This window comes from Netta rufina, assembly GCF_964035555.1.
Source record: "Netta rufina genome assembly, chromosome: Z".
NCBI lineage: Eukaryota > Metazoa > Chordata > Aves > Anseriformes > Anatidae > Netta > Netta rufina.
This window is the reverse complement of record NC_140126.1, coordinates 7,253,976-7,271,185: the sequence shown is the minus strand read 5'-3', so window position 1 is coordinate 7,271,185 and position 17,210 is coordinate 7,253,976. Positions and strand designations below refer to the sequence as shown.

At 42.9% G+C, this 17,210-nt stretch overlaps 1 protein-coding gene across 1 annotated transcript in view; it reads left to right on the top strand.

Moving 5' to 3' along the window:
- Positions 1 to 481: 481 nt before the first annotated feature.
- The window catches only part of CCBE1 (collagen and calcium binding EGF domains 1), a gene marked incomplete at both ends in the record, with an annotated part of 92,895 nt that continues 76,166 nt past the window's right edge, over positions 482 to 17,210 (top strand). Inside the window, 2 exons of the mRNA XM_084304851.1 lie at positions 482 to 582; positions 682 to 762. Coding sequence (XP_084160977.1) covers positions 482 to 582; positions 682 to 762 — 182 coding nt within the window. The remainder of the gene's footprint in view (positions 583 to 681; positions 763 to 17,210) is intronic.

Below are 17,210 nucleotides of genomic sequence, written 5' to 3'. Positions count from 1 at the left end.
GGCAGGGAAGCAGCAGCTGTACACAGGGACTAACAGCCGTCGCAGCAGCGATGCTTTGAACCCCTCCGTACCTTCGGGAGACAGATTTCAGATAAAGCCCAATCTGGAAAGCATCACCGCCGGCGCACCGAGCTCTGCCACCCCCGGGACTGGGACCTTCCCCTTCCCATCACTTTCCCTCCCTGTATTTTGCCGCCCCCACCGCCCCACACCTTTCCCCGTGCTCCCCGCACCCGCGGGGCCGGGAAGGAGCAGGGGGTCGGTGCGACCCCCTCCCAGCGCATCTGCCGCGGCCCGGCCCCTCCTGGGGGCCACATCTGGAGGCACATCTGGGCGGGCGCGGCCCCTCCCCGCGGGCACATCTGGCGGCGGCGGGGGGCGGCCCAACGCCGGGGCGGGAGGAGCGGCGGTCGGCGCAGCCCCGCCGCCGGCCGGGGCGGGCAGAGCCGGCGAGGAGCGGAGGGGAGAGAGAGGCGGCCCGATGGGGCGGCCGGCCCGCAGCCTGGCCCCGCTCCGGCTGCTGCTGCTGCTGGCGCTGGGGCACGCCTGGACTTACCGGGAGGAGCCGCAGGACGGCGACAGGTGGGTGAAGTCCCCTCCTCGATGCCCTCCCTCTGCTCGTCGCCCTGCCGCCCGCCGCCGGGTCTTGTTATTAATTTTTGTGCTCCTTTCTTCCTGCAGGGAGGTTTGCTCCGAGAATAAAATCGCCACCACCCGCTACCCCTGCCTGAAGCCCACGGGCGAGCTCACCACCTGCTTCAGGTGAGCGCGGAGCCGCGGGGGACACGCGTGGGAGCTCCCCCGGGGATGAGCGTGGGCGACACACGCGTGTCGGTGGCGAGCTGCTCTCCTCGCCCCTGCCCCAGCTCGGCATGCCCACCGCTGGGAAAACGGTGCCGTGGTCGTGTCCCTCTCACCTGTGGCATCCCCGAGGGGAAGGGGTTAGGAGCACGCTGCAAATGTCAGCGCAACGGCACCGCTGCGAGGGGGTCTGGGTGCCCTGTGCTGCCTGACAGAGGCTGATTCAGTCCCTGAGAGGGGCTTCCATCACTTGGATGGGTAGGTACATCCAGGAGGGTGGTGGAGCTGCATCGATTATGGGGTAATCGGTGAAATCAGCTGGGCTCATCCCAGCCGGAGGGACGTTTACATTAGGTATAGATGAATCAGCCCTTCAGAATGAGCCAGTGCTTCAGCAACCAGCTCTGGGGGAGACTTCGTCAGAGGCCTCTCAAATTAAGTAAGTTGAATCCAGCCGTGTGTTTTCTATCTTTTTTTTTTTTTTTTTTTTTTAAACCGTGTATTTGAGAAACATCATCTGTTTTCAGAAGAATTTTAAAACCATTTTAATGATGATAAATGTCCCAGAACACTTGACAGTATAGATGTGCTTGTGGAGAAATATACACAAAGCATGAGCACACACGTATCCCTTTACTGATGTCCTCTGATTAGTCCCATCCACACAGACGAGACGTTTCATCTACGAAAGCTGCTTCTTCCAAGAGGTTGTGTTGTGCAGTTGACTGTGCGCTGCTTGTGCATGTGTGTGTGCGTGTGCCAGGGAGCCAAAAATGCGATAAGGTACACTGGTGCTTGTGAGAAGTGTTGCAGAGATCTTTCATTTCTTCCCAGAGTGTTTTATCTTTGGCATAAGTACCTGGGAGCTGTAGTTGCGTGGTGCAGCAGTGTTGTGCCTTGCCAATGCACCCGCCTGGGAAAGTGTTACAGCACTGCCTGGTTTTCAGCACCATTTATATCCTTACAGCCCTTCTTTCCTTGCCTCCCTCATCTGCTTTCTCCCCGTCCTGTGAAGGTGAGGTAGAAGCCTCTTGTAAGCAGCTCTCCAGCACGTGGCACTTTTTGGAGAGAGGCAGCTCTTAGGTCTTGTAGGTAAGAAAAGTGCCTGGTTGAATCTCCAGCGTTTGTCTGATTCGAGAGCGTAACACTGGGGTGGACGAGGCTGTGCTGAGAGAGGGGGGAGCTGCTGAAGGAGAAAGCTGGAGCAGGAGCTGCAAAAGTAGAGTGCACGCATGGACGTCCTGCTGTCACATCCTCGCTGCTGCGTATCCCCAGATCCACCCCTGCAAAGCAGGTCTGCTTTCTGCGGAACTGAGGCGGACCTCGCGGGCTCCCCCGGCTGCTGTGGGTCACTGTGTGGAGAAAGCAGGATTCTGTCCTGCTGCCAGGTCCTGCTTGTAATGCCTTTCATCCTTGCTGAGGTTCTGCTGACCTTTGGGCTCTGCTTGTGCAGACCCTTTCCCGGCTCTCCCCCTGCATGCTCCCAAGCAGCATTCACCATCCCAAATCAGCACAGACAGTGAACAAGAGTTTGCAGACCCCTGTATTGTGCTCGAGGTTGTTGTGGTTCATGTTTTCAAAGTTTATCAATGTCTGGGAATACTAGGACTTGCCTTAAAATAAAATATATTTTGATTTCCACACAGTGACATGTTTCCAGGGTCCAGCCCTTAGGATCGGGTGAGGAAGGCTCCGTCCCCATCACTGTCAGCTCCTTCATGAAGCAGGGAGCAGGGCAGCATCACCCAAATGAAAGCAGCAGAGCAGTTTTGTGCAGTGGCTATTTTAATTTTAGATTAATTGATATTGGGAGGTTGGAGCTGATAGTGAGATGCCAGGAAATATGCAAGTGTTGACCAAGCCTGTGCTGTCCCAAGGTGGGTTTCATTTCGCAGGACATCCAGGTACCTTAGGATTCAGTTCTGGCATCTGGGCATGAAAGTGGACGGTTAAAAAACTTTAGCTGGGACAGAAACTCAGCATTGGCTTTAGGAAACTTTCACCTCAGATTTCAGATTTTTGGTGCTCTAGTATTTATTCTTACAAATTTCATTTTTTGTTTTTCTACTCTGTTTTTCACCATCTCACAGTGATAATAGTTATACATCATACAGTAATTAAATTGTTAGAGAAAGTTTAAAGAGATTACTTAATGTCAGCTATTTACAAATGGCATGCACATCTAATCTCTTTCTAGGTCAAAATGTTTTTTTCTGTGTAGAGATTAAACAGATTGACACAAACTTCAGTTCGTGTCATAACACACCAGGCATACAGCAGCATGCACTGCTACTGATGATCTGCTGTACAAGTAGTTAAGTAAAAAAGGAACACGTTTTAAGTCAGATGTCAAAATTCCTGAACAAATGTAGTTTTTGAAAGCATGAGTTCTTGACTCAACACAATTTTATCATTTTTTTTCTCCTGTTGGAATTTTTCAAGAAAATCAGCATGTTTGCACAGCACTTCAATTAAAACAAACAAACAAACAAACAAACAACAAAAAAAAAACTTTGTTTCATCACGAAAAAAAAAATCTTGAAAATTTCTTTGACGAGATTTACTCGTGAATACAAATGATCCAAATGCAGGGCCAAGTCAAAAGCAGGGCCAAGCACTGAGAATACGTTGGCATTTTTCCCTGTGGTCATAGCAACCTTGTACATAATTAGATGTATTTTTCCTTTTTGAATGTGTGCAGTTCGGCCCTTGGCTTGGGTTTATTTGTATTTTTTTAGATGTTCTCTGTATTTATTTTCATAAGAGTACAGAGGAACAGATGCAAAAGGCAGTTGGAGAAGATAGACTTCTGAACAACCCTGCGGGCATGGTAAATGAGATGAATGGTGCTGCAGCTTTCTTCAGTACTTCCATGTGCTGTCACCTGCATGTGACAATTCATGTTGTGCATCCTATCTGTACTCCTCGCAACACAGAATCCCAAGTTCAGGAGTCTCATCGGTTTGTTAATTAGAGGTGCCTCCTCCTTAAGAACCAGCAAAGCCTGGTCACCCCGCTAACTGTCCTATAGTAGGAAACCTAAATATTACATTTGGAGAGAGCAGTGAGCATGTTTTGGAATGATAATACTGAGACTTAGCAGAAACATTTGCTGGTAGGAAGCTATTTGTCAGTCACCACTTGTAGGAAGACTGAAGCATGAAACAGATGGGACAATATCTGTGTCACCAGACTATGTAAATTCCTTTGTATGCCAGACACTTAAATATTGCTGTAAATTTATGTGAAATAAATAGTTTTGCTCTTTTTCAGAAGTTGTGGATTAAAAAAAAGGGCCAACTTAACAAAAGTGCTATGCAGATTGTGATAGTGCCCAGTACGCTTGGCTGGTCTTTGCCCTGAATCAGACTGGTGGAAATTTGAACCTGAATCTGCATATCTTGGAGGAACACTTCAGCTACTGCCTTCTTGGGCCAACAGAGGTGCTTTATCTTTTAGTAAGTTTAAACTGTTAGCTTAATCCCTGCTCAATTTGCGTATCAAATTGACTAAACTGATTTATTTTTTAAGACATACAATTGGACTGGTGAAAAAATTTATCCATTTGGCTCTGCGGTCGTGATGAGCTCTCTCTATTTTGTGCATCCGTTGCTAAAAGTGAAGGATGCAGGTTCCCCAGGTTGCTGAGTATGATCCTGTTCTGCACATAGTGACTGAGGCCATCCTTCTGCAGGACCAGCAGGGAGTAGGAGGTTGTCAGTGGTTTAGAGTAAGACTTTTTTTTAAACAGGATAAACATGTTTCTGTGAAAGCTGTCAGCTTCTTCACCTGATAATTAGCAGCTGAAAGTATTTTACAGAGGCCCTCCCTATGTTTCAGATTTTAAATTTTGCAATGAAAGATAGTTCTATGTTTTATAACAAAACAGAAAAAAAAAATCAATCATACTGCAGAAGAGAATACATGTATTCTTATGCCCTACTTAATTCTGATACTAACCAGAGATCACATGCCTTGAAAAGCATTTCTTTTTACTCTCTAGAATGCTGATATTGCTGGTGCAGCCTACTATTTTTATAGACTGTATCATTTTGCACATTCTTATAAGATAAAAGTAATTGCAAGTAAGTTGAGTGTAGCTGTTTCACAAAGAGCAGCACTTTCACTAATATGCCCTTGGGGACCGTATGCAATTCCTTGTTCCCAGATACTCGGTGAGCATGCTGCAGAGCTTCCCAACAGGAAAAAGAGAAATGCAGTATATGATTTTGAAGCTTTAAGCTGTAGTAAACAAGGATGACATTTTGTCATCTTATCTCCTTCCTTTTCTTTTTAGATGTTTCTTATTGCTGCTGTTGTTTCCTCTCTGAAGCTTTGCTGATCATTTTAGTTTTAATAGATTTGAAAGAGCCCTGATTAACATTACAGTATAATATTGTAAACAATAAATTTGTCTGATTAGAGCACTGTGCTGCTTAGTCTCTGGTTATCTTTCAGGGTAGTGCACTCCATGGCAGAATTTTGCTAAAAATTTAAGAGCGGATAAGATTTTGAATTTTGTTTTTGTTTTAGAAAAGCAAACATACACAACAGCTGTAATTCCACAGCTGCCAAACGAGTTTCCTTATGTTTCCATAAACTAAGAATCCTTCTTTCGCACGTAGTTCAGTGGTGAAGTGCCATGAGCCGCTAAGTCTGCACGTCACTCAGGGCAGCATCGCAGCATCTGAAACGTGCCAATGCATCCTGCTAGTGCTGCTGAGAGGAGCTGCAGCTGTGTTACTTGGGGGTTGGATTGAAAATCAGGAGTGTCAGAATTTATTTTATCAATCTGTTTGTCCTATGAAGCAGCCCATGATGTGCAGGTACAGAGCTCTGAGCTCTGTATCAGACCATCGTGATGAACCAAGCTGCTCGGCAGCTCTGCGATGTGGCACATCCCTGCCAGGTGTGCTGTGCTCTGCCTCACCTGTACTTGCTCTGGGCCAGCTGGCTAGCACGCTGTTTGGGAAGAGATGCTACAAGTACAAGTATTCTCTGAGGTCACAAGTTTTTGCTTTTTTATATATGTAAAACAGTCTTACTGTAAATTGCTATCAGATGTAGACTGGTGTTCATAGGAATGAATAAAATTCAGCTTTGGTACGTTGCTTCCTCGCAAAACAGCATATGCTACTATGATGGTAAGGCATCTGTCTCAGCTCCCCCATAATTTTTTTCTCACTGTTGCACAGAAAGTAGCAGGTTAAGGCATCACAGTTGTGAATGCAGTCAGTCTTTGGTTTGCTTTGATTCCCTTGTCTGCGAGTGCCAAGGAAAAAGGGCTGCTCTCAGGTACTGAGGAATGCTGTGAGTATCTGCTGGATAAGCGTAGCACCACAGATATACCCCTACCTGTGGGCTGTCCTAGGTCCTACAGCTAAAGATCTTTATTATTCCTGAATTTTTGTGAGATTAGGAATGCTTTCACAGAATCACAGAATTGAAGGGGTTGAAAGGGACCTCGAAAGATCACCAAATCCAACCCCCCTGCCAAAGCAGATTCCTTAGAGTAGGCTGCCCAGGTAGGCGTCCAGGCAGGCCTTAAATATCTCAAGAGGAGGAGACTCCACAACCTCCCTGGGCAGCCTGTTCTAGTGCTCCATCACAGCTCACCTGAGATGTCAGGTACGGGTGTCACTGGCTGGAGCAAAGCCTCGTGCAGTAAAACACAGAGGTGCTGTGGATTTACTGGGAGACGTCTCCTCAGCACATTCAGCTCACTCCCAAATGAGGCAATATAATTAACGATCCTTCAGAACACTACCTAATTACTGAGAGTGGTGCCCTTAGGTAGATAGTGCTACAATTAAAGGATGAGGTCTGGCAGCTAGCTGCTCGTGTAGTCCGGAAGTTTTTCATGTTCACTTCAAAGCACTTTGGAGAGCTTTAAAACTGGCGAGCCAAGAGCTGTGTCTGAAGTGCCCTCCTTGGTGGTTCGATCGATAATGAAATCCAGGTGCATCACATTATGGTTTGCATCCACGGAGTATAGGGTTAAACAAGAACCGACTTTCCTGGGCATGGCGTCTAGCACAGAGGCTCCAGACGAACAGAATTGTAGCCCCAGGGCCTCCCGTGGTTGATACAAAATATATAATAAAAATCAGCCGCCAAAGGGAATATGACTTTTGTAATTATCCTGAGTATTGTATGCGCTCCCTAAGGTCAGGCTGCTTTGTCCTTACAGGCGTGATTGCAGCCACTCTTGCTAGCAGCAGGACGTAGTTAATACTGGTATTACTGCTCCCACTGGGGCAGAGACCCCTCGAGCTGGATCGTTCTGCACTGGTCATGGTCAGAAGAGATGAGGCAGAAGAGGGAGGGATGGGAGGATAAAGATATGAAACAAGAAGAAGAAGAAAGGGCGGGGGGGGGAAACAGGAACAGATAGAAAGAAAAATGGGTAAAGACACCAAAAAGAGAAATAATAGCTTGCTGGTAGCTCGTGCGACATGTATGTGTGAGATAGAAGGGAGGTAATCACTTCTCAAAGACGTATAATTTAAACACTTCCAGACTCCATCTGCTTAAGCAGAACCTAGACAAACAAAGCATCAGTGGAAAACAAACAAAACCACACTCACGCACCCTGGGGAAATGCCTGTTCTCCTGACTGGGCTTGGAGCTAAGCTACAGGAGCTGCTCCCTCATCCCTCAACTGCCTCTTCTCCTCTTTCTTTCCTTGGTTTAGGAAATCTCCATCCCCTCTTGTGGTGTGCAGGTCTGTGGGACAGCAGGAGGAGCACAATGCAGGCAGGTGCTTAAAGAAGTAGTTGGATGTGAAATATTTAAACTACACTCAGTGAAATAGATAAAGCTTTTTAGACATCCCAGATGAGAGAGAACAGCCCATATGCTGCTGGAAAAGTCACTGCCCCATAGGAGGAGCATTCAGGGGACAGGTTTTGGGGACTTTTAACAGCGCCTGCCTGTTTTTGTGTCATTGCATGTTTGGGACAGCAGTTGCTGTGCAACCAGATCATGCAAAGCAGATGTGTGCAAGATACCTTATGTGGTGCGTACGGCTGATGTGCAGGGATATTTACCTGGGATGTATCTCATTTCAGATTGTGGTAGTTTGGGGAATATGTGATATATGTATTCTTAATTTCTTTCTTTCTTTTTGTTGATAATGTGCTGAATTATCCTATCCTTGAGTTTATTCTTTTATTTTTATCTCAGCCTCAGTGCCATGAGTCCTAAGATGACTTTTCTCTTGTGTGAATCATTGCTGAGTGTTCAGTATCGCTGCCACGCCAGCTGGAGCTGCTGGGGTCGGAGGGATTGCAGTGGGCTTGGTTTGTCATGGACAGAGAGAAGATCTGTGCTGGTACCCTTGGCTTGCATTGCTTATGTCTCCTACAGACCCCCATGTGTCACTGCAGTGCTCCTGTCTTTAAAATTCAAACTTACTAAGAGGCAGAGACTTGAGCATCCAAGTAAACAGAGCTGACATTTGATTTAGAGTATAAAACCTCTCCTCAAATTCTGACCAGATTTTTTTTTCTATTGCTCGGTTTCAGTTTTCAGACTGTTGTTGGCTTCTTTTGTAAACCAACAGTAGCAAATGTCATTCTGCTGGTATAGTTTGCCTTTTCTTTCATGTTCCAATTTTATGTACAAACAATGGAGAGCTGAATCCATACAGTGCTGACTCAGTTTCTTTTTGGCTTAGGAAAAAAAAAAAAAAAAAAAAAAAGCAATTCGTTTGGATCTCCTTGAGGGTTTCTCTGTTTAACAATTGAAGAGAAAAACAATTTCAGTTGCAGACAGTAGTCCCAGAGTTTAATTGCATTTGGAAAATCCTTCTTGCTTAAAGAGTGTTTTCCACCACGCTGTGTTGATTTTGTTGTTGATCCTGGTTCAAACAATGAGGTACGAGTCCATAAAACATTTAGCTTACACCCAGCTATTGCAAGCACGTACTTCTGTGTGTTTTTGTTGTTGTTGATAAACTTAAGATCTAACCACATCCATTTTGATTGATAACCTGCACTGGAATTTAAGTAAGGTGAAATGCACAGTGCCTATATTCAGTGTATTGATACAAGCAACCATTCAGCAGTAAGCACACATCAAACAGTTTTTCTTCCTTTCTTTTCAAATGGGCTGGGTGCTAAGGCAGTGCGTACACAAGAAAAAAATCAAAGCTATAATCTGAATATTTAAAGGGATTGTGCTTGGAGAATGAATAGGCTTATTATAAGACAAGGGTAAGTTAGAGTAGAGAGAGTTTGGAGAAGTAGAGGACAATATTCATCTGGGCTAGCAAGTGTATAAAGAACAAAAGTCTTTCTGTGGAGAAATTGGTGTTGCATAGCTTCCAATATAAAAAAGCAGTTGTCATGTTGGCTTGATAGACTCATTACCCTCCCTCGAGGGGGCAAGTTGACAGCTAATTCTCTGTACCAAAATGCCAAAGTCCAAAAGTCAGATGGTGAAGCTTGCAAAATGACTGAAGGAGTACACAAACTATTACAATAATATTTTACGAGCAACGGGTAAATGCTGACAACTTAGAAATTTGTGAAAACACACACAAAAAAAGTATGCTCGGTATTATTTTTGTAAAAGAGCAAATTGGATGCATTATTTCATTGTAAATAACTTCCTGCCTGGAGCTCTGATGTCTCAGTGGAATGTTAATATCTTTATGATCACATTCAACACATTTAATACGTTGTAAATCTGACATCTTGCCTATTCAACAAGATGCTATTATCATACACAATTTTCATTGTGTTGTATATTATTATAGCTGCATCAAAAAGCAGTGTTGTTTCCTAAACATTGCTCTTTGGAATTCTGACAAAACCCTTAGCTTAAAGATTATTGCCTTTGAAAGCTGAAATGAGTTATAATTCAAACAAAAATAGCCAAAGGGAAAAATTATTTAATCTTTATAAAAGCATCTGTGGGAAGAGAAAAAATGGGTGAAAATGGGGTTGAGGGTCTTTGGTAGATGTTAGTGGTTCAGAAGTGAAGGGTGAGAGAGAGACTTGAAGAACCAGGGGTCACTGGAGCTACTTTTGGTGAACTCTTGATCCAGCTGGGAATAGACAAATCCTTTTAACTGCAGCTTCCTAAGGCAAGAGCAAGGAACAGCAGCAGCCTTGCATGCTTGTAGTCTGGGCTGGTCTCTGTCCACTTGGGAATCCGTAGCATGATGATTTCAGTCATGGTGAGGCTGATCGTCTACACAATAGCCCAGACAGTCTACGGGTAAGTGTTGTCTCAGATTGTGACTTCTGTGGTGCCTCAGATGTTGACTTGGTATATTACATAATGTGCTGGTTATATGGAAAATAGTATATTTGCTTAGGCAGATAGAGAAACTTTGTTGTTTTGACATATAATATATTTGGATAAAAAGCTCATTAGGCTTTGGTTGTTATTTTTACGTTCCTGAAGAAACTGTCTCCTCCACAGGATGTTTTACTCCCTGGAGTCTGTAAAATATAATAAAATAGTTTGGTTGGAAGAAACCTTCAAAGATCATTGAGTCACATTACCTGACCTCTTCAGGGCTAGCCAAATGTTTAAGCAGTTATTTGAGGGCATTGTTCAAACATCACTTGAACACTGACAGGCATGAGGTATCTACCACCTCTCTAGGAGGCCTGCTCCAGTGGTCGACCACCCAAGAAAGAAAAGAAAAATAAAAAAAAAATATATTTTTTTTTTAAAGAAAAATTTCCATGTATTTAGTGTGAACCTCCCTTGGTGCAGTTTTATGCTGTTCCTGCAAGTCCTGTTATCAGTTCCAGGGGAGGAGAGACTGGCACCAGCCTATCCACTTCTTAAAATGTGTATCTACAGAACAGTTGGTGAAACTCCTTTAAATCTCAAAATTGAGAAATGAAGGGGCTTATAGAAAATGTTGGTTTTTATTTTCTGGAATTTTCACAGAAAATTTCTCGCTTTAAGCTTTTCCACTTTTAAAATAACCACATGCCACTTTGTGCTTTTTTTAATAACGGAGAATGTGGGATATGTTTTTATTCTACCTTGTCCTGCTTGCCTTCCAGCTTCAGTAATAGAAAAAGAGAAGTTATTAAAATGTTACTCCTGAATGTGTTTCCCTGGTCCCGCTCACCCTTCAGTTTCCCCCATTCCTTTTTCCCAGACCAAAGCTATTAAGGCAGGGATGAGAGAGCAAAGAGAGGACAACCTGACCCTTCCAAGATTTCAGACCATTTCAGTCTGTCAGTCTTGTAAGAGTCTGCTTCAGGAGTTCAGGTTCAGCCAGCATTCACTGTATACAATTAGTGGGGAGAGAGGGAAAGAGTTATCCTTTAGACCAAATTAACATGTCCTCTTTTCTCTTATTTTTGAAACTTCTTGTAGAGAAGCAAGAGTTTCATTGGTACAGCTTTAGTGAAGAGTTTTTTTTTCACAAAAGTTGTGTTTTGTTTGTTTGTTTGTTTGTTTGTTTTTTCCTGTTTATACAGAACTGCACTCCTGGCCACTCTTGTAGGTTCAAAATAGATTCAATGTGCATTCAAACCCTCTCCTTGCATCTGATCTTGAATCAGCTTCTTTTCCCACAGAAAAGTTTCAAGCTGGCCCAGGATCTCATGAAATCTACTTGGCATTCATGAATACATGTAAAATGTATTTGCAGGGCTAGTCACTTCTTGATTATTCTTGGAAGCCAAACCTGTGTCAATGGATCCCTCTTTTGGTCCCCTGAGTGGGTACTAACAGTGCTGTATGAACAGTATTGCAGGGGGTTGCATATACATAGCTCTACAGACTTCACTGGGCTTATGCCAGATAGCATCAGTTTTGGAATTCCACTTCATAATTCTTGTTACCATTCCATGAAAAGAGAACAAAAAGTTGTTAAAGCAAATCAAATGCATCTCACCAGAGAAGCAAGTCTTCTGCTTGACTTTCCAAGCTGAGTTTATTGGACAGGTTCTTGTTTGTGCTGTTTCTTGTCCTCACACTGACCCGCTGTTGAGTAGCGGTTTTGTTGAACGTGCCTGGAAGGGGCCTTTTCCACACCCCTCCAGATTTACATCAGTGGAAGGCAGTGTGGCCCTGGGAGGCAAGGTTTTTTAACCTTAGGATGGTCTTGCCAGCAGCTGAGCTATACTCCTGGGTCCTGGGCTACGTTTCCATGCTCTTCAATGAGCCACGTCATGCCAAAGTCTGCCTTCAGTTGCCCACTAAGCTTTACTCTGCGGTTTCAGTGTTGGCTATTTCTCCAGCTATAAAATGAAGGAAAAAAACTAATTTATGTGTTGCAGGAAAAAAAAAAAAAAAAAAAAAACACTTGGTAATTTACCCCTAAGATGTAGCGTTCCTGGTACAGCAAAGAAGGTCACTGTAAACTGAATCTTCAAATAACTCTCTGGTCTTTGTTTGCTTAGGATGATTTTGTCATTCCAGTTCAACAAAATGCTACTGTTTGAGATAAGAAAGAAAAAAAAAAAGTCCCTTTTAAGTGTATTTTTTCATATCCACTGAGAGACAAATTAGATTTTTGTGATGTTTTCTTATGTTGCAAAAATATCCCGAGTATTTCCACAGTGGGAATAAGTTAATGGTACATCACTGGAACATCTCCAGCGAAAATAGCTGTGGCGGAGTGAAAAGAGCAGGAGAAAACAAGTAGTCAGTAGCAGGATGGCTAACTTACACGTATATTTATTTACACATTCTAGTTTGCAAATATGGTCTGCTGGATATTTTTGAGTACCGGGGCAAAGAGACTTCAAACATTTCCATTGACCTTAGAGCCATTACAGTTATAAATTGTTCCAATGAAAAGAAAAGTGTTCCAAGGAATTTTCCTAAAGGAATTGACAAAGAGTTAATGCAGGACAAATATATCTTCAGGACAGAAATAGAGAGGAAGTTTTCCTGTGTTCAGATCCTCCTAATTGCATCTTAGCACTGAAGACCCTGGCTACATTCCACATTGTCCAGTTGGTGCTTTGCTTTGTAGTACTTATTTTTTAGAAGAATGAATCAAAATAAACATAGTAATCCTTTCATTAAATGCCATCTTGACCTTTGTTCTTGGAAATATGATGGCCAAGAAGATGAAAAATTACAGAAAATTGAATCTGTTTCAAAAGATTCAATATCCTGTCTGTTACAATGGGATGCATGTGAAAAAAAAATAAAAAATAAAAAGTGCTGCAAAGCAGGGTCAAACAGCTGGAAAAGCCCGTGTAGTGTCTCTCTCTGGAGACACAGGATTTGTGTTTGCGGGACATGCTGAAGAACACAAGTTTCAGGAACGGTCCTAATCAAATGTTTCCAACCCTGTGTTGCCTTCTTAACTAAACAGGGCTGCTGTGGGGAAGACCTGGACCATGAATGCTCTTAAATAATCCCAAGCTGCCTGTTAATTATGACACACAGAATCAGAGATTTCTAATATTTGAGTCTTGAACAAACAGGCAAGTGTCAAATGAGTTCTCTGCAGCTGGATCTCAATAACTAAAGGAAAAGCCATTGTAGTGTCTGTTTATGAGGAAGGCTTCTTTGGAGGAGCAGGTTCTTGATAAATACAGAATTAGATGCTATATTCTGTTAGAAACTATTTTGTTGTTGTTGTTTAAAAAATGTCTAAACTGAAGGCATTAAATAATTTCAAGTTCATCCTTATTACTGAAGACAAAATAAAGTTAATTTTCTTTGAGGATGCATTTGTACCTTTTACACTATAACTGGAAGGCATTCAGATCTCCCTGAAACCTTTTGTGATATCTTTATGAAGTGTAACTGTTGGCCTCTTGGAGAGAATGACTTCTTTGGCACCTGTTGTTCCGGAAGCATGAGTCTTACAATTAAATGCATTTTTTTTCCTGATTTTTAATTATTGTTACTATTGCTTGGTAGCAACTGTAGAAACAACAAGACACATAAAGGACAGTAGCTTATTTGCTAGGCTAAATCAGACTAAATGCATTATCTTTAAAAAACTTAGAGGGACACAGAAAGCTACTGTTTTTTGTTTGTATCATTTATAGCAAACCTTTATTTCTTTAGTTTTCAAAATCATTTTTTAAATGTATTTCTTAATAAAGTAAATTTTTCACAATGTACTGTTCTGTTAAATGCTCTGAGGTAGTTCATAGGCTACAGCTGGATGGTCAGTCACTCCCTTTGTAAGGTGTTTAGAGTACTAGCCATAGAACCCTTTGTTTTTCATTTTACAGCATGTAGCTGAAAGTCATAACAAAAGAAAATTTTGAATAAGCTTAGAATAACAACTGCTAAAAAGTTAAAAATATCCTAACAATGCCTTATATATCTATAATGGTAAAGCATGGATTCGCTGGGAAGACAGTTGGGTTGAGATATGACAGTACATACACACAAGTGCTAAACAAATCAGTCTTATCCAAGACAGCAAGAATGCTTCTTGTTTGTTTTCTACTGCCTGTGAAAAGACAAGTTAGCCAGGATCAAAATCTGTTTTGCAGCACCCGTACAGATTGGATGTAGCTCCATTGTCTTTGGTTGAGCTTCTCCAGATTTATGTTGCTTTAAGTAATGGTGAAAATGGGATTTAGCCTGGTATTCATCTTTTGTGCAGTGGCTCCCAGTTCCCTTCAGGATGAAGTAATATGATTGTGTTTTACAAGGAATTGTCTAACTCAGCAGTTGTTGCATATGAACAATTAGGTTCTGTTTTTTTAGCACTTTTCCGTCTCACCATAGATTTTTGTTTAATTTTTGGTCGTGAGTAACATATTGTTATTGTTTTTAACAAAAAACAGCTCGATTCTCACATAACTTGTTTGAATAGTCAGCAGTTCTGGGCTGCTTATAAATAAATATAAGATGTGCAATTTTATAAAATCTTGGAAATCCACAGTGGACTGTTGTGTCTTCACTGGAAACTGCAAGCAGCCCTTCATATTTATAGCCCTGTGTCTTCAAGATCTGGAATGGATGTATGAAGGATAGGGCCCTATGGAATATAGGACTGGTAAGGATTGAGTAATTCCCATATGTGGTAGCACTGTGTAACTTACATGAGAAAAAAAAATCACAAATCTCATTTTAGAATATGGTCAAGACTTTGACAAGCCAGCTAGGCTGATCCTCTATATTCCCTCGCCTTCAGGTCAGCCTCTCTGTTATTCTGCATCCTCCTTCATTTATCAACATCCTCAAACTATTGAGACCAGAGAAGATGCTTAAGTTTAGAGTCAGGTATGCTATTTCCAAACATGAAGACAGAGCCTGCACTTCCTTTTCCCTTATTAGTTATCAAAGCATCTCACCAGTAGTTTTGACCAAGGGTCTGCATTTTTCCTTCCTAGATGTGTGACTTTAGCCCTCACACATTTGTGTACAGACGACTGCAAAGTTGCCTTGAAGATTTTCTTCATTTGCTTGCAAGTATTTTAACTTTGTTAAATAGGGCTGCAAGTTAAGTGTAGAGGTGGGAAAAACTTCATCCTGATCAGGAGACTGGAGAGCACGTCTAGGTCTGTCAAAGCAGGAATTGGATATGTCCAGAGGGGAGAAGCAGCCATCAGCAGTATCCCATGGCAAGCTCACGCTGTTCTCCCTGTAGACCTTCACACTGTGTCGTGTGACGTGACGCAATCTGTTCAGCCTAGAGAGAAAAGCGGGGAGATGGGTCTGATTGCATATGTAAAGATGCATAGATTTTTTTTTTTTTTTTTGAAATATTCTGCCAGGAAATGTAGCAGCTGGTAAAGGGCTATGGAAACCCCAGCCATACAGGATTAATTTTCACACCGGGACAAGCAGAGTTGGAAGTGCAGAGGTGCAGAATGAGTCTTCCTGAAATATCCGAACTGCCAGAGCATGGTGGTGAAGAGCCTACACAGCCCATTAACTGGAATAAATAAGGGAAAAGCTATGTCACTGAAATCTCTGGATTTTTTCCTAGAATTTAGAAAGAAACCGAGGTGAGCTTTCCCCTGAGGAATCAAGCACCATAAGGAGGTGCTGAGAAATGCCCCCTTTTTCCATCATTTGAGAAAAGCCAAAGGGGAGTGCAAAAACCCTCTGCTTTAGAAATGTCACCTCAGTCAGACTTTCTCCAGTATTTCCCAGCAGGAATAGATGCAGTCACTGGAATGTTTCTGCTTTTCTAACACTCTTGCTTGGTGGATCATTGCCTTTGGTACTTAGATGTTTAGGAATGAGAGAAAATAAACAGTGGTCAAAACTTGGCAGGAATTGATCTCCGGCAGGGATTATCAAAACCCTTTGTTGTTCCGTGTATTATTTAAAGAGGTAAGGCAGATCTGTCTGGAACAGTGGGATTAATGGGGCAATTCTCTCTGTCAGGAGATGACGCTGGAAGTGAGAGGCTCATCAGCTGGCAAAGGTCTGGCTATGGGAAAAACAGGAACTGGAAATGAGACAGGCAAGAGTGGTGCTGCAGCGTGTCCAGTGAAACATTACTACTACTGTGCAAATCTGTGGTGAGACCTCAACTGGAACAGCCTGGTCGTTTGCTTTCAAAAATGAGGAGTGACATGGGACGAGTGAGGAGGAGGGCTGCCAAGGTTTACAGGGCATGGAGAACCTATCTGATGGGAAGAGGGAAGTAGTTCCTAGGTGGAAAGAAGTGGTGTCCCTTGTGGAAAGGTATGAGTCAGTCCTACTTAGAAGTTGTACAGCTATTTTCCTGATGATTAATATGAAGTACCAAGCTTTAAGACATTGGTCTCAATAGATGGATTGTAATGTGGAAATACGGCTTCTGGATTTGGAACTGATTTGCTCTGGGATGTCTGGGCATGGTCATGGGTTCTTGCAAGCATCGGTATGTAAGCACCTACCTTGGAGAAGTTCTCTTCCCTACTGCATAGGTCAGATTCTTCCTAGCTTGCAGAAATGTGTGCAGAGTAATTTTCTTCCTTGTGTGCGCTACACATCCAGGTGTCTAGTTGGCTAAGTTGATTCCTAGCTCACATGGGCAGCACTAGTGCCACCCTCATCTCAAACAAGCCAGCCATCCCCAGGCTGTGGTTGTGCTTATGAGGTACCTGGAAGTATTTGGGGTTGTGACAATCAGGCTGTTAAAGACACCAGCTCTATGCCTTGCCCTAGTGCATGTGATTTTATGGCTGAGTTCTGCAGGCTTGAAATCATCAGTCTCACAAATCATGGCCTGGTGCCTCAGTATCGGGTGCTTCTTCCTCTCTGGTGCTCTGGCTGGGCTTTCAGCTTTGTTATTGAAAGCGGTGAACGTGGGAAATCTTATCTCTTGTCTGAATGACTTCCATGGCTGTGCTCAACATCCTGTGATGGTGCCGTCTCTTTTTGATTGTCCCCCTCGTTATTGTTAACATGGAACAAATACCCTGGAAACAAACAAAACAAGGAAATATAGAAAATATTTGCCATTAAGCAGAATTGTGTTTAAATTGAAGGTTTTCTCAAGGAACGTATCC